Source organism: Microchirus variegatus, assembly GCF_963457635.1.
Source record: "Microchirus variegatus genome assembly, chromosome: 13".
In the NCBI taxonomy this organism is placed as follows: Eukaryota; Metazoa; Chordata; class Actinopteri; order Pleuronectiformes; family Soleidae; genus Microchirus; species Microchirus variegatus.
Genome location: NC_139814.1, coordinates 15,643,169 through 15,666,137, shown reverse-complemented (window position 1 = coordinate 15,666,137; position 22,969 = coordinate 15,643,169). Strand labels below are relative to the sequence as shown.

The 22,969-nt window shown below is 41.5% G+C and overlaps 1 protein-coding gene across 2 annotated transcripts; it reads right to left on the bottom strand.

Moving 5' to 3' along the window:
* Positions 1-168: 168 nt before the first annotated feature.
* On the bottom strand, positions 169-22,232 carry snx13 (sorting nexin 13). Of its 2 annotated transcripts, none has more exons than XM_083899914.1 (25): positions 22,143-22,232; positions 12,341-12,453; positions 12,129-12,231; positions 11,896-11,985; positions 10,349-10,470; positions 9,618-9,736; positions 9,370-9,474; positions 9,158-9,246; positions 8,971-9,054; positions 8,725-8,863; positions 8,352-8,440; positions 8,143-8,242; positions 6,913-7,106; positions 6,697-6,801; positions 6,187-6,357; positions 6,025-6,094; positions 5,486-5,664; positions 5,248-5,355; positions 5,048-5,158; positions 4,139-4,300; positions 3,979-4,050; positions 3,752-3,897; positions 3,581-3,649; positions 2,956-3,068; positions 169-2,729 (listed from the first exon to the last, which is right to left on the bottom strand). In XM_083899914.1, exons 1-25 carry the CDS (start codon positions 22,152-22,154, stop codon positions 2,494-2,496), a joined length of 2,901 nt encoding a protein of 966 aa, XP_083756040.1. In that variant the 5' UTR covers positions 22,155-22,232; the 3' UTR covers positions 169-2,493. The 2 variants fall into 2 exon arrangements, with proteins under 2 accessions (XP_083756040.1, XP_083756041.1); XM_083899915.1 differs by having other exon boundaries at positions 5,486-5,628.
* Positions 22,233-22,969: the final 737 nt, after the last annotated feature.

Genomic DNA, 22,969 nt, shown 5'->3' with positions numbered 1-22,969 from the left:
AATCCCAAGGAAAAGCTCTGGTCCAGAAGCAGAGCGTGCTGCAAATCAATAAAAGTGGATGCCATGGGCGATGCGGCCATCACAGGAAAGTCCTTGAATTTGATATCAACCAAGATGTGGGAATTAGAAGAGCTACAGAACCTGCAAACACACTGAACACACTGTACACATTGTGGCTCAGTTAGTCTGAGTTACCTTTTTATTATTAGTGTTATACTGATTTGAGCACAATTGCTCGCAGGGAAGAGTTTGATAAGCATGAGGTGGAAAAAAAAAAACACCCTAAAGTCATTTTCAGTTGCGTTAAATGATCATGACATTCTGACTGATTGTTTTTTTTTTTCAGGTTAAAGAAAAATATGAAAATAGAATTGACAGTACATTTAGGCACACTATTAACACATACTGTACACAGATATGCACACTTTTCTTTATAATAGATTCATATATATATAGTGAGGTTACAAAAAAAAAAACCAAGCCTTCCTGTACGGATAGGTGTGCAGAAAGTTAAAGGTGACATCTCCATTGCAGGGACAAAATATTCACCTCCCATTATGAGAGGCTCACCAGAGTCCACCACAGCTGCTCAGTGTAAGCAAATCAGTTCCATCCAGTGACTGCAGCAGACAAAGTTCTGAACAGCCAATGGGAGAGGCCCTGACACAGTTGCTACGGCAAGTGCTCTTAAGCAGTGATTCCGTCGGGACACAGGATGCAGCTCTCCTGCGAGTCTATTTGACGGGAGGAGAGGGGCGGTCCCTCCAGCCGTCACTTCATAACAACATAACCACTCGATAATCGATAAACGCGCAAACACGCCAAACTACGAGTGAGGTGGAGGCAGTTATTTGAGGCCGCCTCTGAGCTAGCTTTATCCCAAGGAGTTTAAAAAAAACAAAACAACAACGCTGTGACGCAAAACCCCACCCTGACACTGCATCAATCCATACCCAAAAAACAGATTCTGCACAAGGGGAAGGTGAGGTGTAAGTGGAAAATACTCCCCACACACCCACAAACAAACAAACAATCAGACTTATAAAACAAGTCTGTAAAATAAACATTGTACTTTTACAACAACGGAATGTCAAGTTGTTGGGACACGATTTGTCGAGGGGGGGGGGGTCTTCTTTTGTGTTCTTTGCCGTTTAAAACAATATGACTTTTTTTTTCAGTATACAATTATTCAAAAATGCACATGCATTAAAGAAAAACAATTATTGCACAAAATTAATTTTCTCCGATTAAAAGTGACTAGGGATACACCTCCTTATATCTCTACCACAATTTCCTTGTAACGTTCAGTCATGAGAGGGAGAACGACCTGTGGCGTGCATCTCATGGTCAGTTCATACTGTCATGTAGTTTTAAGGCTGGTTCTCTGGCTCACACTCTCTCTGACTGCAGAAGGTTGCACCGTCATGGTAAACACACACACACACGCGCACACACGCGCGCGCGCACACACACACACACACACACACACACACGGAAATCTACACGAGCCAGGTACAGACCACACCAGAGTACATTCTTTGATAGTGCGCTCGGACAGCTGTAACGCACTTCGCGGGCTCCACGTTGCGCTCCTCTCTCTTCACATGATTATCACTATGAAGCACAGTAATGTTTAGAGTTATCATCAGTTACACACAGAAACACACACAACAATGAGAACAGCATGAGCTTTGGTCATCACAGGTTATGACTGTAGCATTTAAGGGGGGAGGGGGCGTGGCCTATTCTTTGAGGATTGGGGCAGCACAGATGATGCAACACTTAGGGAAGAAAAAAGGAAATTCATGAGAAGCATCGAGGCGAAAACTAAACGCCGACAGTAAAGATTAAAAAAACAATAATAATTCATCTTTCGACCCATATTTGTTCAGTCACATTTTAAAAACAGTGCCTCTTCAACCCAGTGATATAGACGTATTTGGTTGCTTTGATAACAATATTGTTGCATGTTTTACGAGTGTGCAGATTTTTTGCAGCTCAAAGGTCTAGAAACGGGACTACAGGCTAAAGGAGGGGCCAGTTCAGAGACGGCCAAACAGAGAGAAGCAGGGAGGTAAGGCAAGGTGTGGGTCTATGCTATCGACTCCTACAGTTTAAAAACAATACAGTATCTGTGGTCTGCTCTCTGGATCACATGAAAGCAGCATTGACTGGCCCAGGATAAAGCTAAACACAACTAAAAAAAAAGTCCAAAAACAGAGACAGAGAAAATATAGATGCTAAAAGAAAAGACTGCCATGTTGAGTCTTGGTGCAAATTCGGGACTTTGTGTTTGCGCCGGTGTCCGTTGTTCATCTGTTTTGACAGAAACCATCAGGTGAATAATAGAGGAGTGTTTTCACCAAAGAGTGTGTGAGCCAAGTGGTAGGGCAGAATTTCACACGTGTGCACACGCACACACCTCAGTGTTCACTTCGAGCCCTCAAGTCTGTGTGTGTGTGTGTCACTTCAGTTTGCCTCGGTCCTTTCCTGTCACCTCTTGAGTGAAGAGGATTTGAGTTTCTGGCTGTATCTGTGGATGCGCGGCGAGCGGGAGTGCAGCTTGACAAAGAGCTCGGGGAACTTGTACTGGGGGAACATCGTCTCCAAGAAGCCTTCCAGGAAAACGTAGACCAGCCGCCGGTTCATGGGCTGGTACTGGAACATGTCAAAGACGCGCAGGATGCCCTTTCTTGTAGTGTCTGCTCCGATTATGTGCTTCAGCTCATCTGAGGCAGGAGAGAGACATATTGTAAATTTATAGGGCACATACAGACTTAAAAACAAACATTGTATGTATCACAGTAGAATTTTTCACTTAGTTACAGGGCTTAGAACCTGGTTCTGTCCAGATTAACCTGTATATGCCAAAGAAGTTGAACCTGTGCACAAAGCCATTAAAGGCTCACAATGGCTGGAGTGTGTGTGTGTGTGTGTGTGGGGGTGTGTTTTCACCTGGCATGATACCCAGCAGGCTGGTCTTGGCAGCAACTCGTGTCCTCATGCGGATGCTCTTGTCCCGGCGAGGCGGCGTCTCAGCCAGTATACCGTTGGGCCAGTAAGAATCCCTGTATGGAGACAGAGTCAGTCTGGGGGTGAGTCCTAACTCCTCAGACCGAATCAGATATACACTACCGTTCAAACGTTTTCAAGTTTTCCATTAAAAGTCACACTTTTATTCATCAAAAGAGTTGCAAAATGAATAGAAAATACAGTCAAGACATTGACAAGATTAGAAATACTTTGCTTTCATCAAAGAACCAGCAAAACTGTTTTCAGCTGTGCTAACAATTGCACAAGGGTTTTCTAATCATCCAATAGCCTTCTAACGCGTTGAGCAAACAAAATGTACCATTAGAACACTGGAGAGATGGTTGCTGGAAATGGGCCTCTATACATCTATGTACATATTCCATTAAAAACCAGAATTTTGCAGCTAGAATAGTCGTTTACCACATTAACAATGTATAAAGTCTATTTCTGATTCATTTAATGTTATTTTTCCTTAAAAATAAGGAAATTTCTAAGTGACCCCAAATTTAGTGTAGTGTATATGGGGAAAAATGGGGGGAGGAGTTACCTAAACTTCTTGACGTAGTCTGCCACCTGCTCTGGTGAGGTCAAGTAGTCCACATGATCCACAATTTTCCTACAAGGACAAAGAAAATATTGTTTAGTGTTTCAATGATAAACTGATTTGCTTTTCAGTATGAACGAACCACGGCCATGCGTCTACTCCGGAGTGTCTGACCTGTTGATCGTGTCTCCGTATGTGGCTCTGATGAGCTGCTGCAGCAGGTTCTTAATGTTCCTGCGCAGCCACTGGTTTTTCTCTTTTAAGTCGAACACTTCGTCCATGAGCAGCAGCATGACCCTCAGCGGGATGTTATCGTCCACCTGGGGGCACACGAGTCATACATTTATTTAGAATGTTCGACTGAAAACAAAACAAATCTCACAACCAAAACCAAGACTCACATTGTCATCAAGCTGGGCGGAGACTCGACAATGTTCAGGGTCTATTTCAGACTTGGGGAGGAGTGGAGGCACCTGGGAGATCAGAGGGGAGACAACCTGAGTGAACTAACCCATCAAAGCAAGAAGATGGGTATCAAGAAGCAGTATTTAACGGAAATACCTTCAATATGGACTGTTTGATGTCCTGGCCCAGTCTCTCCGACATGCGGCCCATGTTGTCAGACACCTTGGTCATACCTTCAGCCAGACTGTCGGGCAGGCCTTTCACTGCGTTGGACACGTTCCTCATGGAGCTTCTCAAAGGATTGACAAATGTGTCTATCTGATGGGGAAATGACAAAAACAAAGTATTACAGAACTTGGCAATTCTGCACCTAACACACAGTACTATTAAAGCTCACATAGAGTGGTCCTATTGCACATAATATGCGAGTCATGGAGGTCTACTTGCATACATTAACTTGTTTTTATGGTCAAAAACCTCCTAGTTGCTGTAAATGAGCCGATCTAAATCTCTCCTCACTGAAGCTCTCATCCCCCCAGAAGACAGACTGTATTGTGATTGGCCAGCCAGCGTAGAGCCTTCCCAACTGTCTTGTGATTGGCCAATACCTGGTAGTGACGTAATTAGCACACCAGCTCTCAGAAGCACAGCGCCCCCCCTCTGGAACGGTGGATGCACTGCTACTCATTATCAAAACATTGTTTTAACAATGTTTAAAAATGGCTTTGTCACGACTCCCCGCCACAGTCCCTTTTATGACTTTGGCCCGGAGTCAGACCCAGAGTCAGAAGACACTGTTGCATGTGAAACTCCTCCACAACGGACGTTCTTCTTCTTCTGCGGTACAATGTACGCAACCAAATTAGTGGCTGAACTGTTTGTTTCGAAACTTTAGGGCTTCATAAACGAGGTAATGGCTCAGATACACACCAAAAACTGAAGGTCAAAAACACGTACAAAAATAAACCTGACAACAAAGAATATGGATGAGAATGAAGGGCGACTTCGATACACAACGGTCTCCGGTGGTAAATAAAGCGTTTCTCTGCAAAATCATGAACTGACCTTTCGTGCAAACTCCCCTTTGCCCTTGCTGTAGGCCTTGTTTTCTAGAAAGTCGTAGACATAAGGAATCAGAGTTGGGCAGGCCTTCACCATCTCTGGGTTCAGCAGCAACTGGAACACACACCAAAGTTATTGATATTATATATATATATATATATACATATAAATAAATTATGTTTCATCATATATACAAATATTACCTGTAGGTAAGCATTGAGGTCTTTTTTCCTCTTCTCTAGGAAGTCTCTGTCCATGTTGTTGAATGTCTTTTTTCCTGGCAGCTTGAGGATTGATGCCAGGTTCTCAAACTAAAAAAAAACATCACATGTGAAGACAAACACATTTACGGCGTGTTTTAACAATAATATTTACTTTCGTGTTTGCTGGCCTCGAGAATAACTGATACACAAAAATCCTTACTCACTCAAAAACACACACCTGTTCAATGATCCTCATATGGAAGTCGTGGAAGTCTGAATAGCGGCGGTAGGTCTTCCAGCAGTCCTCACTGCCATCCTGGCTGCGTCTGAACACAGTGATGGCGTACAGCGCGTACGTCTTACCGTGGTCGTTGCAAACCCCTGCAGCACCCGAGAACCCGGGGAGACAAGCATCAGCTACCCCCGCGTGGCAATACATCCAATGAGGGGGTGAAGGGGTGAAGGTGGGGGGGGTCGATGGCAGAATAGGAAATGAAAGTCGGGGGGGGGCAGAAAAAGAAAGAATGCAGAAAACAAGAATGTGGAAGAATGACAGGAAAGGTCAGGAAGAAAGGAGCAAAAAAAAGGAAGAACAGAACAAGAGTGAGGGTGACGAAATGAACGAAAGAAAACAAAAACTGGAAACAGAATGAAAGTGACACAGCAGGCACATGCAGATGGAAGGAGCTGGGAGGTGAAGAGTCCGAAAAAGTAAGGGAGTATGGACTAAAAGAACTGGACACAAACCCTCTTAGGATAATGTACGTGTGTGCATACCTGTGTCAGAGATGAAGGCATGTAGGTGCATAGTTTCATCATGGCAGGAGTTGGACAAGTCGTCCAACGACTGAAATGAACAATTAACAAGTTCTGATATAGTAAACTCTCCTCTGAAGGATTACTCATAAGAAACATCATCATAAGTGAGCTCTGACTCACGAGATTTATGCTCCCTGTGGGTGAACCATTAAAGGATTCTCCATCGCCGTCATCTGATCCCCGGTAACTGGGCTCTTTCAACATATCCAGCTCTGCTAGCATGCGGACGTAGAGGGGGCTCTGCTTGAACGAGGGGTAGTAATGCTCATCGCGTAGCATCATGTCGTACACCTGTGAAGAAAACACACACACAGGATGCAATAAAACAGTGAGCAGCGGCGAATCATAAGGCTGAACATAATTTGAACTCGAGCTGCGAACTAATGATTATTTTCGTAATCGATTAATCTGTTGACTATTTTCTCGATTAATCCTTTGGTCCATAAAAGTAAGAAAACGTTGATCAGTGTTTGTCCAAACTGGAAATGACGATGTTCTCGAATGTCTTGTTTTGTCCACAAACCAAAATGATTTCTTTGTTGATGTGGAGCAAAGAAACTCAGGAAATGTTCACATTTAAGAAGCTAAAACGTGACCATAGGTCATATTATTTTCAGAGGAGTTTTGTACCTTTCTCTGGATTTCATCAAATATCTCTGGCGTTGGGTCATCTTTCTGCAGTTTCTCCCCCAGCTTTGTCACCGAGGCCTCGTCCACCTGCACCCTGGGAGACGCCTGTCGCAGAAGAACGAACATAAATCATACGAACAACAACATACATGTTATTTCTGACAGTCTGCTTAGTGACCAAAACATACTGTACGACCTAAACCTAACGCCTCCTACCTTTTCGGAGAGGTATTGTTCGAAGACGCCCAGCGCAGCAGCCTTGAGCAGCCCCTTGGTGGCGCTGGGGTGCTTCTTGCCGTCTTTCTGCCAACCTTGCATGGCCTCCAGCTGCTGCTGTGCCGTCACCCTGTAGCCTTCCACGGTGAGCCAGAAAAACAGCTCGGCCTGTGCCCCCGCTGCCTGCATGAAGTCTGGGTGAGCAGACGCACAACAGTTTGTTGTTATAGGTTTTGGTTAAATAGTTAGAAATCAAAAACTCAAGACTTTCTCGTGGATGACCTCGTCTGATTTCATAAAAAAAAAATATAATATAGTATATAATTTACCACAAGGGGGTCTCTCAATCAAAGCAATAACAAAAGACCCAGTTTAAGGACATTAAGAAGCAGTGTGGGCTGATGGGAACTTGGGTGCATTTGTCCTTCACATGGGGAGCTTATGTGGGAGAAAGTGCAGCAAATGGCGAAAATACACAATAATCAGTTCATCGTTAAAATTATTTTCATTCAAAAACACTCTGGTAAAGTAGTAGTACCAATATTTTCCTTCATCACTGTTTCCAAGAGAAGAGACGGAAAAGGCGATTGTTACCTTGACTAGAAATATGGATTCCTGTGTCTTACTAGGGTTTGATATTTTAGTACATATAATGAAAGTGCACTATTTAACAAAATATATTACATTAACATCTCATTGATGTAAGATGTTAAGATGCAGACGTGTTGTTATACGTGTATATATAATATATATATATACACACATATGTATAAGTATATGTATATATACATATTTAAAGTGACAACATGGGAAGTGTTCATTTTCCACACCAGCTCTGACATATGTATATCGTATGTATATCGATATATATGTACTGTATATATCGAAATATCTATCTATCTATTTTCGATTTTATACATATATATATATATATATGCACACATATACATATATAGATATATATATATATATATATATATATACATATATACACACATATACATATATACACATATATATATATATATATATATATATACACACATATACATATATACACATATTTACAACATGGGAAATGTTAATTTTCCACACCCGCTCTGACACAACTTGGAACTTTAATAGTAAGTAGTTGGCTGATACACGCACACACGCACACACACAGAAATCTAATCTGTAAAAGAAATGTTGTAGATTAATGTCGAAGGGACAACAAAGTTCCACAATTACCCATGAAGAACTGCAGCGCTATGTTGTGGACGAGGATGTGATCCAGCGGGATGACGCACAGCTTGCCAAAGTTGACTGCCAGTTTTAAGGCATCCACTTCCTACACAACACAAGACACAAGATGAGAAAAGTCACAGCCACGCAGATGGACCGCTGACATTAAAATGAGTCTGAAGCACTGTCATGATCGCTGTGTCGTCGTGTCTGACCTTGCCAGAATGCAGCCTCTGGATCCTGGTCTCACACACCTTCTTCACAAACAGAAGACTGTTGATCTGGTTTTTGATCACATTGATGTCTGAAGGACAAAAGACACAATGAGATGTTGGTGGAGGAGAGTTAGCATCATGTACTAGGGAAAGCTTTTTTGTGTTTGTTTGTGTACAACACTGTTCAAAAGACTTTGTCACCATTAGACTTGTTGTTTTAGTAATGCTATAATGACTATAGAGTGGAATTATTTCTCAACCATCTTATTGGAACATACGGGCATTTAGTGTGACCTTACACTTGAACAATAGCATGACCCTGGCGGTGCCCTAAAGCTTTATCACAGTACTGTTTGTGTCAGTGAGTGCCCACCATCTCCAGCGGTGTCCAGGGAGCGCAGATACTGCAGCTCCTCCACCACCTTGTCCTTGACGGACTCCAGCTCGGCGGGTTTGTCCGTCAGCTTTAGGATGTTCATGAAGGCTTCATAGTTACAGCTCGCGTCCCGTATCTTATACACAACAACAACAACAATCACGAATACTGCTGCAGAATTGTGCATCAGTTCCATTACATCGTCAGCTGATAGACAGAACGCAATGGTCAGTCAGATCTCACCATCCAGATGACAAACTGGTTGATGTAGTCTGGGTCGCTCAGCTGGTTGATGAGGGGTAGCAGCACACCACGAGCCAGCACCTCCTGAAACAAAAACAAGACCGTTTTTCAGTCTATAAAAGACAATAAAATAAGAAAAAAGACATATGAGTAAGATTGTGTGTGTGTGTGTGTTATGTTTCCCCACCCTTAGGAAGTATCTCATGTTCTTGTTGTGGAAATCTCCAGGAGGTAGTAACAGATACAGGAGCAGCTCACACAAGTCCCGAAGGAAACCTGACACACACACAAACACACACAAGGGCTGTTAATTAATCGTCATTAACTTAAACATCCGACAGTGACACACTTGTGCTTCTTCTCGATGTGCCAACACACACGTTTCAAGAAGTACTCTACCTTCTTCGTCTTTGTGCGAAGTGCACACGACGTCTCGACAAATCTTCCTCTCCATCTCCACCTCAGCTTCGAAAAACGAGTCCACCAGCTCCTCCGTGATGTCTCCTGTTCAGACAAAGCCTCTTGTTGTCATCGACTCGACAAAACTTACATTTTCTGCACCACAACTGTTATCAAAAAACAACTACACGATCACAGCTAGTGTTAAGAACACCTCAGGAGACACTAAAGTGTTCAAATATGCGTACTCTGCTTGTCCTCTCTGTCAACGAGACGATCCTGGGCTTTTCTAAAGACACGTAAATGGGTGGCAAAGTCGTCCACGAGGCGAGTGGTGAAGTAAGGCTGCCAGTCCACTTCTTTGGACCTGGACACACAAGAGTTAAAGAAACATTGAGATACACAACAGATGTATTCTAAAACCTTGATTATGAGGGCAGAAAATGTCACATGCACACTACCGTTCAAAGGTTTGGGGTCACTTAGAAATGTCCATATTCTTTTTTAAATTAATATAACATTAAATGAATCAGAAATACATTCTACACATTGTTAATTGTAATTGTAAACGACTATTCTAGCAGCAAACGTCTGGTTTTTAATGGAATATGTACATAGGTGTATGGAGGCCTATTTCCAACAAACATCTCTCCAGTGTTCTAATGGTACATTGCGTTTGCTAATCGTGTTAGAAGGCTATTGGATGATTAGAAAACCCTTGAAAACCCTTGTGCAATTATGTTAAAATGATGTTATGTTTTGCTGGTTATTTGATGAATGTTTGAAGTTATTATTAAATTATTATTTTGAATAAAAATCATTATTTCTAATCTTGTCAATGTCTTTTCTTTGCTATTCATTTTGCAACTCTTTTGATGAATACAAGTGTGACTTTTAATGGAAAACACAAAAAATTTGTATAGGTGACCCCAAACTTTTGACCGGTAGTGTATGTGTATGTGTGTGTGTGTGCTTGTACCGTGTGGAGAACTGGACGAGGGCATTCTGCAGGGTCTGTCTGATCTCCAATAAGAAGGACTCATCCTCGCTCAGAGTATAGTACCAGTACTGAATGTAATCTCTCAGAGCAAACTGGATCACCTACAGAGAGAGAGAGAAAGGCAGAGGAAGAGGAGGAGATCAATATCCAGAACCAACACCTATGGTTGTAGATAACTGGGCTACTTGATTCAATTAAATCGGGATAAATCAATGAATTGTCTGTATTGTGTCTGATCGTCAATATCTGCTGCTTCTGTGTGAGAATGTGAGGGGAAAAAAGACCACAAAACATCATGTATTTCTATTGTTTTAGAGAGCATAACACAGATTTGCATGGTGTCACAATAAGACATGCAGATTTCTCCAGTTTCACGTGAAAGAGGGGAGAACAGAGACAGCACAATGGAGCAGTCAGTGTCATCTGATCAACTCAATCTGCTGAGTGTGCACTCAACTTGCTTGTTAAGTGTTGTAACCACAGGACAGGGTGGAAAGCAAAAAAAATGGTGACTGAGCACCACAAAAAGTAACGATGCTCCTGCTCCCTTGTCAGCAATGCTGACTGACAAAAACAACCATCATTTAGGGGATTGTTTTACAGAGTGACAGTTACATTTCAGCCAAGCGGCGGTTTGTTTTCATACTCCACATGATGATGATGCAACACTGGGAATGTAACATCAGTTCAACTTTTAGTCAAAGTCATAATGTGGTCCAACACTTACTCAGAAGTAACTATTCATTTAAAACATAATGGGATTTTGTTTGTTTGATAACTAGATAAAAATTGGAGACATTATTTTAATGGACTCATATTATACCCTATTTCTCCAAGTTTACCTAGTTCCCTGGTGTCCTAATGAACATGTCGGTGACATGCTTTGGTCAAGGTACCTTAAGGATGAAGCCCCACAGCAGTTCAATCACCCTGCCAAAACAGCCCTGTTCAGAACGCTCGCTCTTGAGTGCCTGTCTCTTTAAATGCAAATGAGACACAGGAAACTATGTCAGCGTCACTGAGGCTCCATCAGCTAACAGCAGTTAGCATTTGGAAAAGCCATCATTTGCTGACTCTAGCCGGCACATTGCCGTCATACACTGGACGTGTAAATCCTCTGAGGCTGGAAGTTTGTGTAGAAGTCTGTGCTGCACTATGCAGACAAGAATAGAACACTTCGCAGACTTCCGCTCTTCCGGATATGATTGCCATCGCGTTGCACTGCACTCTCGCGTTTTTTAGAGACAAAGCGGAACAATTCCAACTCTGACGTCAGGTACGGGGCGGAAGTCAACATCACATGTTTTATCTCCTGCACTTAATCTGAGGCGGACCACAAAAACATGAGTTATCTTTTTTCACACTTTTCCTACTCATAGGGCCTACAGAGTCCCAAATATAAGTATTAAAATGATTAAAAAGCTGGTTTTGCATGACATATTATGTCCCCTTAAAATAAAGTCAATCAGTTCTGTGGAGTCATTTGTACTTGACACAAGAGTCAAATGCATGGGAAGTCACCGTACCTGTTGTAGTGGTTCATCTATAAAACTGGAGCCAGTCAGTCTCCTGTCAATCCTGATAGGCTTCGTCTCCTGCTTCATCTCATCCAATATCTACCAAAACAAACAGGAGCATTTTAATCAGTGCAAACTTTGATGATATGCACACTAACTGGACGGCAGACTTTGCAACTTGATTAACAACTACTTTGTTTGTTTGTATAGGTGATGAAAGAGGTTCTTTAAGCTACTTTTACCTTCACTATACCAATCTGTGTAGGTGGTAGATAAGACTGCTCGCATCTTTCCAGGTGTTTCTCTGAGTTGATCTTCCCATAAAGCAGAGTGACCGCAAAGCCCCTGGAAAACAGAAAAGAGAACACATTAAGTTGGAACCTTTTCAACCAGGCTTTCAAAGAGGCTTATAAATAGCACATGCAGTATGGTTTTTGGGAGTTATAATGCTCACCCTCCAACGAAGCAGAAGATATAAAAGGCCAGGTAGAATATGGCAAAGGGCCCAAAGGTGACGAGAAATAGCACGACTCCAAGACCCCCCCATCCCCAGATGGACAGACTGGCCTGAAACGGGTAAAAGCACAAACAGGCTGAATAATCCAATTTGTTCAAATAAAAAAAACAGCAAAATCATCTATCACCAACAACATTTTTTTTTTAAATACAGTCCAGAAACAAACTCAGATTTATTTACATTATATTATATAAATACAGATATTTTTGGTCAGCTGTATCCCAGATACTCAATAAAAATTAGCACTAGCGTATACTGTATGATTTCAACAGACAGCAACATTTTATCTTCATAATATAATACAGAGGAAAGATGCTCAGAGTGTGCTCTGACGTCATTATTTATAAAATCAGCACTGTCAACGGTACACACAGTACTAATGAGTAGACCCGATCATTCCAAGGATTACCAGAAATCCCCTTATTTACAATAAACATATACATATCCTCTGCTACTGAATATAAAGAAGATGTAGAAATAAAAAAAAGAGCACAGAGCACAAAGGAGCAACAAAGAAATCTACTCACATACAGAGACTTTCTGCTGATAATTGACCAATTTAGGATTAAGTACCAGTCAAATCGATGTACTGAACAATGAAATCATCCATAGAGCAAAAATGGAAAATGGGCCGTGAAAAATCATATTTCAGAGAATGATATCGTTAGAGAATGACCTGACAGTGTGTGTGTCTCCAGACTTAAGAGTCACATCCTATGGTTTTCCTGTTATTGTCAGGCAGGAAACTCTTTTTTTCCCCCGCCTCCCTCTCTCTCTCCCTCTTTTCCACATAATTTATCGCCAGTAACTCTTTTTTAATATCACATTTGGTGCCACTGATGTGCTGTAGAAACAGTGAACACAAAAAAATAAAACTTCACTGTTTCTTTTTGACCGATCAGTCAGAGAAGTCACTAAACAAACACTGAGTAAGCAACACTAGTGCAAACATCAACGTTAAACCCAAGTCATCTTAATGCAGGGCAAGGGTTTATAAACAGGAGGTTGACCTCCATCATGATTACTGGTGTTTTTACATCACAAAGGCCACGATAGAAGATACACTTTATTGTGTCCTTGAATTTTGTTCAGTCATGTAAACGCATGAAATCAAAAGCAGGCTATTTGCTCCAAAGATGTACAGTAAAGCATGCGAGACAGAATCCTCACACTCTCAATTATCAAGGATGATCTAACGAGTCAACAATTTTTTATTGAGTCAAATTGGCGGGTTTGTGTATACGTAAACAAAGGGAACACATATCCTTGAACAGTTAAGATTATCGCCATTTGTTAATGACACATGCTCATTACCACAATACAACACAAAAAGAGTGCAGGCATCCATATAATCAATATAATCTGAGGTTAATCTGAAACTTTTAATAACTCGGGATATGGGTCTCGCCAATGGGTCAATCTACCAGGCTCTCATAGACTGTGGAATAGTTTTAATTGGCTGTAGTCTCTAAAGATGGAAACATATCAAGTATTTTAATTGATTAACAAATAGGAATATGGAAATAATCTGTAATATTACTTGACAGTTGACTTTAAATCTAGAAATTCTGCCATTCTGAAAATAAATTAAAGGATATGATCGCATTCATCCGCTTTTCAATTAATATTATTGTGTTATTTGTGTGAATTTATGCTGGGAGAAGAGCTGCTGGATCGCATTTAATTTGAAATTACCATTCCTATACTTAATACTGATTGAATTGAAGATTCAATTTGGGACAGCATCATAATGTTTGCTTTTTAACTGTAATTATCATTAGAAAATAATAAAGACTTAAAGATTTTTTCCTCATTTAAGGGCAAGCTTTTTGGACAGTTTAATTCCTGCTGCACTGCAGAATTTTTGTCACAGTGCTATTTTGGGGTTGTTATGCGAACTTCCATAAACTTCACCTTGCCAGCAGGTACACTACACGATATTCAAATTAAACTGCGTCAGGCAAAGCGAAGCAAATTACTATACTATATGCGTTATTCTGAGGTAATGTGATAAATGTATAAGAGTATAATGCTCTGCGTTTGGGCTTAAAGCCATCACAGTCACCGACAGACATCATGATGATCAGCAGTGATCGTCTTTAGCTGCCCTACATTCTAACTCGAGTTCCTCAGATTAACAGCTCCACTGATAGAGCCAGAGGGAAACGGAAAGAGAGAGAGAGAGACAGAGCTGAGACACTGTTCTCACTGTCACAGCCACCTATGGACAATCATATGACACACATTAAACTAGCAGCCGAGAGGTTAGAGACATGGGTCAGCCGGATTACTACGGACTGTATAGGATGACCACTGAACAAAGAGGGGCTATAGAAAATCAGTGTTTTAAACAAACTGATTACATTTGCAAAGCTGATTATGTAGAAAATGCTAGTTTTATCTTCCATTTAACACATACTAAATATTAGAAAAGGCCACTAAACAAGCAATCTCTAATGTCAGAAATGAACCATTAACTGACTATGTGTGGTTTGACTTCTCAAATGCTTTGTACATTTTATTCCACCAGAGGGCATACATCAAAACAAGCACAGAGAAACACATGTGAGGCGATATGGGCTGTCTCTGAGCTACATATACATCTGGGCATCGTGCCACTACAGCCACAAGTCAGACGGAGGTAAATGTGACCATATCCTTGGTGCAGACGGAGGTAAATGTGACCATATCCTTGGTGCAGACGGAGGTAAATGTGACCATATCCTTGGTGCTACTCATTGGAGACCACAGATTTTTAAGTGCTTCTTACAAAAGTACAACACTTCCTCTGTGTAACCCAGGGACACGTGTGATAACGGAGAGGGAGTGTTTTGTCTCTGCAGCCTGACATAAAAAAAAGCAATTTTTTCAAGCAATAACTATCACATGATTAATATACTGCTCATGTGCAATGTTTAAAATCTGAAATAAATAATAAAAAAAAAAAACATGGCATCTTTTATTCATTGTTAATCATTAAAGGTGCCATATGTAAGAATGTGGCCAAAAACGGTTACTACATTCAAATTAAAAATACCAAGGTCTTTTAGGTTTCATTTTCTGACGTAACTGGCAACCCGTGGTTGCTCGGCAGCTGAGACTCAATGATTGGTAGACGGCGGTAGGTGGCACCACATGCCAAAACATGATTTCAAAACATAAACATGATTTTCAGTCTGCAAAAAAAAAATGTTATGCAAATATTTTGGCTGTACAGTTGTTGTTGGTGAGTTCAGTTTGTTATATGAACATTATTCCTGAGTCTCTGTGACATATTAGGAAGATTTTATGGCCAGTTGCTTTAGATTGATTACATAATGCACCTTTAAAAATCATTTGACAGCAAAGGAAAATGAATAAAATTGGCAACCCCCTTGGTTGGACCATGTCACAGATATGTACTATTAACACTGACATTTTGTTTGGACAATATTGTGAATGACATTGAGTTGCAATATATATATATTTTTTTTAGTGAAGCGTCAGAATAATTTTTACTGTGTTATAGAATTCAAAACAATTTCAAAACAAGCAGAAGCATCACCACACGAGATATCATCAAAATATCAACTGCTATACAGTGATGCAAGAATGAGTGTTGTGACTTATGCCAGCAGAGGGTGCACAACAACCAAAGCACTAAACTAATTAGCTGGAGAAGGAGTGCAATTGGCTGCTGAAGTCTTATCTTAGTCGCTAAGAAAAAGTTTAAAAAAAGATAATAAAAAAAGACAAACTCCCTTCTATGGATTAAGCCCAATTTATACTCCTGCGTAAAGTGCTCTGCGTAGGCTACGAGCGAAGCTGCTCTGTGCCGGCTCTCAGTGCGCACCGGGCGTCCTGACAGAGGCGGAGCTGGGCACCGCCGACTTCGTCGCTGCCGAACTATAAATACGTCATATCTTAACACACACAGCACATGTTTAGACTCTAAATGGCCTATTTCTCGCCTCAAATTATCTTAAAACTGTGTTCCGGGACACAGAAAAGTGACAAACGGCCACTGTTTCAACAACAACAGTCTTTCTCCCTCGGACGCCATTGCTCACTGTAGCCAAAAGCACAACAACCTTGCGCAGCGACCCCTACTGATCGGGCGGGAAATTGCAGCGCCTATCCGTCACCACGACGCAGAAGTATAAAGGCTCGAGCGGTCTACGTGGTGACGCAGACGGATGACGCATACGCAGTCGGAGAAGTATAATGTGGCCTTTAGGGGCGAGATAATCCCGCTTTTAGTGTCCGATCTACCAATACCAATAATTGTGCCGAGTCATTTCAAAAGTATAATTCTCTACAAGTGTGTAACAAATATTGTTCTGCCAAAAAGAAGAAATAAACCAACCCAAACGTGACTCAGCTAAAATGCTTTTGCTGGTTTTTATTTACATTTTTTACAGTCTCCATGCGATGTATGGAATTTTTGGCTCATTGTGTCGCATTTTACATTTTTTACCTGTCCCCAAGGTAGTCAGGTCATTTCTGTGTCATCACAGGAAGTGTTTCTCTGATTTAATGACAGGGTGACACAAGGAGCTTTTTCAAGCAACAGCCTTGTTGTTTTCTTTGTCTTTTCTTCTGGGTTAGCAACAATATAACAATATAAGCAACACAATGCTGTTAATGTACAATGTTTGAAAATGCAAACTGAGAAAATGGCGTGCGTTTCGAAAATGAATTGTTAACCAACTGTCGTTTATTAACTCATTCAACTGACAGTTAAGGGAATCACACGGATTGCATAAACAAACATCTCAGTTTAAGGCGCTAGGTTACTCACAGGGTGAAAAAGGTTTTCCAGAAAAACTAGCAAGAAGAACCCACGTCCTTGGTGTGCTTGTGTGTACTGAATGTATCCTAACTGGCTCAACTACTCCTGTCTCAAGTCATAACTGGCTGGAACAAAGACAATAATAGCAGGGTAACGACAACAGGAAAAGAACAAGGCTGGTCAAATGAAGAGGACTACTGTCTGACAGTTGATCCACAACTAGGAGAGATACAAAGGAAGCCTTGAAAGGATGTACAACACCCTACAACGACACAAATCTAATAGATCTGTAACGAACAATGACGCCCTGACATTTCCAGGGCATCTACATGAGTCATTTAATAAGAAAAACTAATTATACATCATTATACATCAGGAACTGACTTTCACATCTCAGTGAACAGCACCAACTTAAAAAAACAACAACACCTCTTTTCTGTTTGGCTTTCACCTTCACATGAATCACAGAGGGGGATTAGTATGCTGTACAGCCAACTATAATACTGACACATTTACTACCACACTGTCCAGCAGGTCACTGTATTATATGTACACAAGATAAAGTATTTTCTCTGTGCTAGTTTCTGGCGCTGTTATAGGTCAACTACATTCCAATTTTCAGTTTCTATTTTTGGGATGTTTGAGTTTGTTCTTAGCGCAAACACAAAATGCACAGAGCTACGACGTCATACCAACTGAGTCTATGTTTTCAGCGCAAATGTTCCCGGAGAAGGTATATGAATGTAGTTCAGAATGTGTAATCTAAGTCTGATTTGACTTAGATTACAGCGAGCCTGTGAGCAGCCGTGGCAGCAGGGTGTTGTGTGATGAGATGAGGAGGCTGTGCAGGCTTGGCTTTGTAGGAGACATGATAACCAACACTCTTGAGTCATTACAGCTTACACAGGGTTTTAAACATGAACCATCTGTTCCAGTGATTAACACCAAAGCCCAACAGGGGACGCACACATCTAAACATCTAGGCAATCCACAATGAAAAGACGCGTTTACAAGCAGCAGCGTAATGTTAGAGACTCCGTACAAACTATGTGCAGACACACACAAAACTACAGGATTTCACTGGATATTTACTCACAAATAGGGATTGCATATCAGCTGCACAGCACAACTAAAAAACAATCACACACGAGCATAGAAGCCATCATAGAATGGGCTGGTTGTTGGACTGTGCTTATGGAGGAAAGCATTCTTCTGTTGCACATCCTTGACCTCCACGCACAAACAGGCATAACCAGCCTTTTATCAGTTTCTCGACGATTATCATTTGCCAGATTTCAGGGCAGGACTCAAAAACAGCTCAAGGGTAAATATTTATCTTTTCCTCGCGTTCACAACTTGTGCGTTAGCTACAATCCTGAATAGTGTGATCACTAGGCAAGAGTCTAAAGCTCATCTCTGGGAGAGACATGACTGAGAGGAAGGGAAAGTAAGTGGAGCTGACAAGTCAGTCAGGTGGCAGTGTCATCAGGTTCCAATGCTGAGAAAGAGTGACACTAACACAAGTCTGTGTCACGTGGTAATCCAATTATTCCCTGCACCAAAGTCCATAGACAAAATCAGTTCACTGCTGGTTCCACGCTGCTCCAGAGTGTTATTTTCGTGACTTCAGTGTTTGAATTTGGCTGTGACAAGGCAGCAGTAGAGATGCAATCCAGATTTTCTCTCTAGACTTTGGTGCGGTAGAGGAAGCAGCTTACAAACCTCCGTTTCCAGTCGGAAAAGGCTGTAGAACAACGAGATAAAGTGGCACTCATGTTCTTATCATTTTGTAGACCTAAGCAGGGGTAGATTTTATTGGGTAAACCTTTTGTCAAGTGGCTAAAATCTGCTGTGTCCCTGCTGTAAGCTATGTTTTCAGTGAGCGCAGGCCAGATAAATAAATAAGTAAATAAAGCTATGCAGACAACAAACTCTGAGCTCTCTGCTATTGACTGAAGAAACAAGAACTGCAGGACAGCGAACAAAGAAGGAAGGTCCCAGTGTTTCAGTCTTCAGCAATCTAAAGAAGAACCAAACACCTTATCATATAACTTACAAGAACATGGCAAACCACTCTTCTTCTGTAATCACAGTGAAATCACTGGTGTTAACCAACAGAGCAGCTTCCCTATGGAAATTGTGAGAATATAATATTTTAGCAGACTTTGGCTCACCACACACTTTGTACCCTCATACATCTAATCACAGGTGGACAAGTAAAACACTTTCTTAAAGGTGATTGTGGATACTTGCACATGCAGAAAAGGTAGAGGCAATTTTGAAATCATAATCCTTTTAACATACAACTGGTGGCCACCATTTCATTTTTTGAAGAATAGAATTCCATTGCTGCCAAAGAGCAGCGGGTAAGGGGGTCAGCTCAGCACTTAAACAAAATAATAAAGAACTTGTTTTCTATTTGCCACCCATCAGTTCCAATGACACATACTGTACACCTGACAGTTTGTGGCTGAGGTAAGGTTCCAGTTAACCATTTACTCTCAAGCTTCATGACCAAGCGCTTATCTATCTCCAATCCAGTTTTATATAGACTGCCTTATTTAGCTGTAGTCCGACAGCGTTAACTCCACTGTTTCTCTGAGGAGGTCGAAGTCAGCCACATGCCTCCTCTGATACATATTGAATCCGCAGCCATCTCTTTTCAATTTTTTGTGAAAAGTGGCTCAATAACTGTGTATCTGGAGGATTATATAAGATCCTGGCCAACAAGCAGGAATCAGCCCAAAATGTAAATTACAAAACTGAACCAAGCACTGCATACTGCATACACATCCTTAGAACTGAGCAGCCGTTAGCTGTATTACCTTAGGGCTAATTCATCTGCTGTAATAATCAAATGCTACACAACTGGTGTCATAACAGGTCAAAAATGTGAACTGTATTGTGTCTCTCAACATGGTCTTAACTTATTATACATCTGGTGTCAAGACACAGGTCTGAGCAGGACTTAATACCTGAGAGGCATCAGTATGAAAGTTGACACCTTCATCAACAGACTGAAGAGGATACAGGTGTACTTGAGGACAAGCTGGCCAGATGTGACAGCATGCCGACGTTCATGTCCACCAGGCTTCGATTAAGACATCTTATGAGATTTAGCGTGTGAAAAGCTGAGCGATAACTTTGTGTGCCTGTGGATTAAAACACAATGCACTCGTGTCTCCGTACAACAATTCAACTTAGTTTAAAAAAAAAAAGTTTGCTAACCAAGCCAAGTGGGAATGCCATTCACTCACATGAGTAAATAGGAAATGCAATTGGCCATGCAATAAAAATGAGAGACAAAACTTTTGTTTAAACTACGATTATCAAGCATAGTTATAGTCTGACGCCTTAAAGCACCTTACACTTACTTAAATCTGTCCACACTTTGTGAGATAAAGAACAGCGCAGTAGCAGCTGAGGCCTCATTACAGGGGATGAATGTGTACTTAAACTGCTGGAGAGGTGCCTAGATGTGGACAGGTCACCTGCTGCTCAGGTGATGGGGACACTGTCATCTGTCAACGTGCTACATCTGGACTCACAGGAAACAGAGGTGCAATCGGTGCAACTTGTGAGCCGATGTCTTCACCACGAGTGCACCGGTTTAACATTAGGAATCCAGCATACGTCGAGAAACTGCATCACATGAAAACTGTAGCAAAACTACTCTGTCATCGGCGATAAGTCACACGGACGGGGACTGTCACGCTGATGACACACATAACACTAATCTCCACAGTCAGCGATGAGCTTAAGTGGTCTCAGGACTGGGAAAGTGACAGGAAGAAAAAAAGGAGACGGGAGAGTGACTCAAATCACCACTTTGTCGGTACTTTGACATCAAATAAACAGTACTTAAAATGTTGATAAAATAAAAATATCTTTAAGTAGTAGGAAAGAGATACCGCGTGACAAACAATTACAGTATTGTGGTGACAGCTAGAATTAAATAAGAGTAAAAGTGTGACACAAAGAGGAAAACTACAGCTGGTCAGAGGATGTCAACTTCATGCATGTTCAGGAATGTGGACACACTAAAACCCACCTGCAAATGTGGTTTTAGGGATGGGATCTGAGATGGATGCAGATCTGTACTTAACACAGATCTACAAGTGATCAGATCAATCAGGACAGATGTCGATGCCAGGTCTGAATGGGGTATTTGTTTAAGTTGTCTTTGTTTCATGTATGTAAAACAAACAAGTTGAATCTACTTCTGTTATAAGAAACATTAAATGATTTTGAGGACATTTGGGGACAAAAACAGAGGGATTTAGCACCAATACCTTAACAAAATCCCAAACAACACTGTAGCTCTTACAGGAGAAAAATCACAATTCTGACTCACGGCAGTCAAGCTACTGGACGATCACTGAGTGTAAACGTCTCAGACTTTCCCTGAAGTTTGAGTGAAGTGAGAAGGAAATGCCGCAACACACACTTCGTCATCCCCACGGATACTTGTCACTGTGCTTAATATGCTTCTTGCTGACCTGACCGCGGAACAACTTCAGAGAATTACCCAGCACATACTGTACAGAGACTCTACATTTAGGTTGTATCCTCCTGTAGCCGCAAAAAAAAAGCTAACGCCCAGCTCACCTCTATTCTCTCTGGTGTAGGCAATCGTTGTTGAAGAACGTTTCCCATTACCTAAACGCATACTAGTACCGACACTGCCTGTGTCGAGCTAATTCCAGCACGGTTATGCCAGCAAAGGATATGCTGAGCTTCTTCGTATTAACCTAGCGTTAGCAGTGTAATCCTGGACTGACAGCCACTCACAGGAGACGGGCTAGCAGCGCGGCTGTGGACCGTGCTGTGCCCTGACAGGCTGAGTGTTTACCTGCGGAGACAGCGCTAAGACTAACGCTAGCCGCTACAAGCTAACTAGCCATGTCAATCACTCGGGGGGGGGAAACAAAACTCGTGGAAACGCATTGTGCTTTGAGTGTGACTCACCTCTGCAAACATCGTCTAAAAGGCTGTGCGTGCGGTGGTCGCGGCTAACCCCACCACATTGTAGCATGCGAGGAGGAGTTTGTTTTCTCGGTTAAAAACGGTCGTATATCCAATCTCCGTACTCTCTTCGGAGGGTCGCCATGTTTGCCAGGTTTACGTCTCGGGTGCTCCGTTTCCGGACGTCGGCGTGTGATTGGCTGAGGGGCGATGACGCAGAAACACACCCGTGACTGACACACACACACACACACACACACACACACACACACACACACACACACACACAAGTGCTGTGAGCGAGCAGACAAAACCATTTGTTTCTCTCTAATCTCATCATGTATGTAAGTTTTTACATACATCATAAATGTTAGCTGTCAAAATTAAACCCTCTTGTTTTGTAGCTTTAAAAAGGAGGCGGAGTCCTACATGAAAATCTACCTCTTGCGACAGAAAAGCTGTGAAAAGGTTAGATGTGTGTGCTCCAAATGTAGTGTATTCTTCTAATCTTTAGTGATCGGATCTGAAGAGACACTAAGGATGGATTAGCATTCAGATCTTAACTTAGCACAGATCTACATCAATCAGGACAGATGTTAATGTCAGGTCTGAATGAGATATTTGTTGTCGTTGTTCCAAGTATTTATAGCCACAAGTTAAACCAGTCAAATTATAAAGAACATTATATCATATATGTATATTTTGTCCATAACACCTGGCGTTTAACGGTGCCATATGTAAGAATGTGGCCAAAAACGGTTACTACATTCAAATTCAAAATACCGAGATTTTTTTAGGTTTCATTTTCTGACGTAACTGGCAACCCGTGG

Coding starts and splice junctions, on each gene's coding strand:
- snx13 (XM_083899914.1), bottom strand. Junction 9,737..10,348: donor CTCGTCCAGTTCTCCACACG/GTACAAGCACAC, acceptor TTGTGTGTCCAG/GTCCAAAGAAGTGGACTGGC. Junction 3,069..3,580: donor GACTACGTCAAGAAGTTTAG/GTAACTCCTCCC, acceptor GTCTCCATACAG/GGATTCTTACTGGCCCAACG.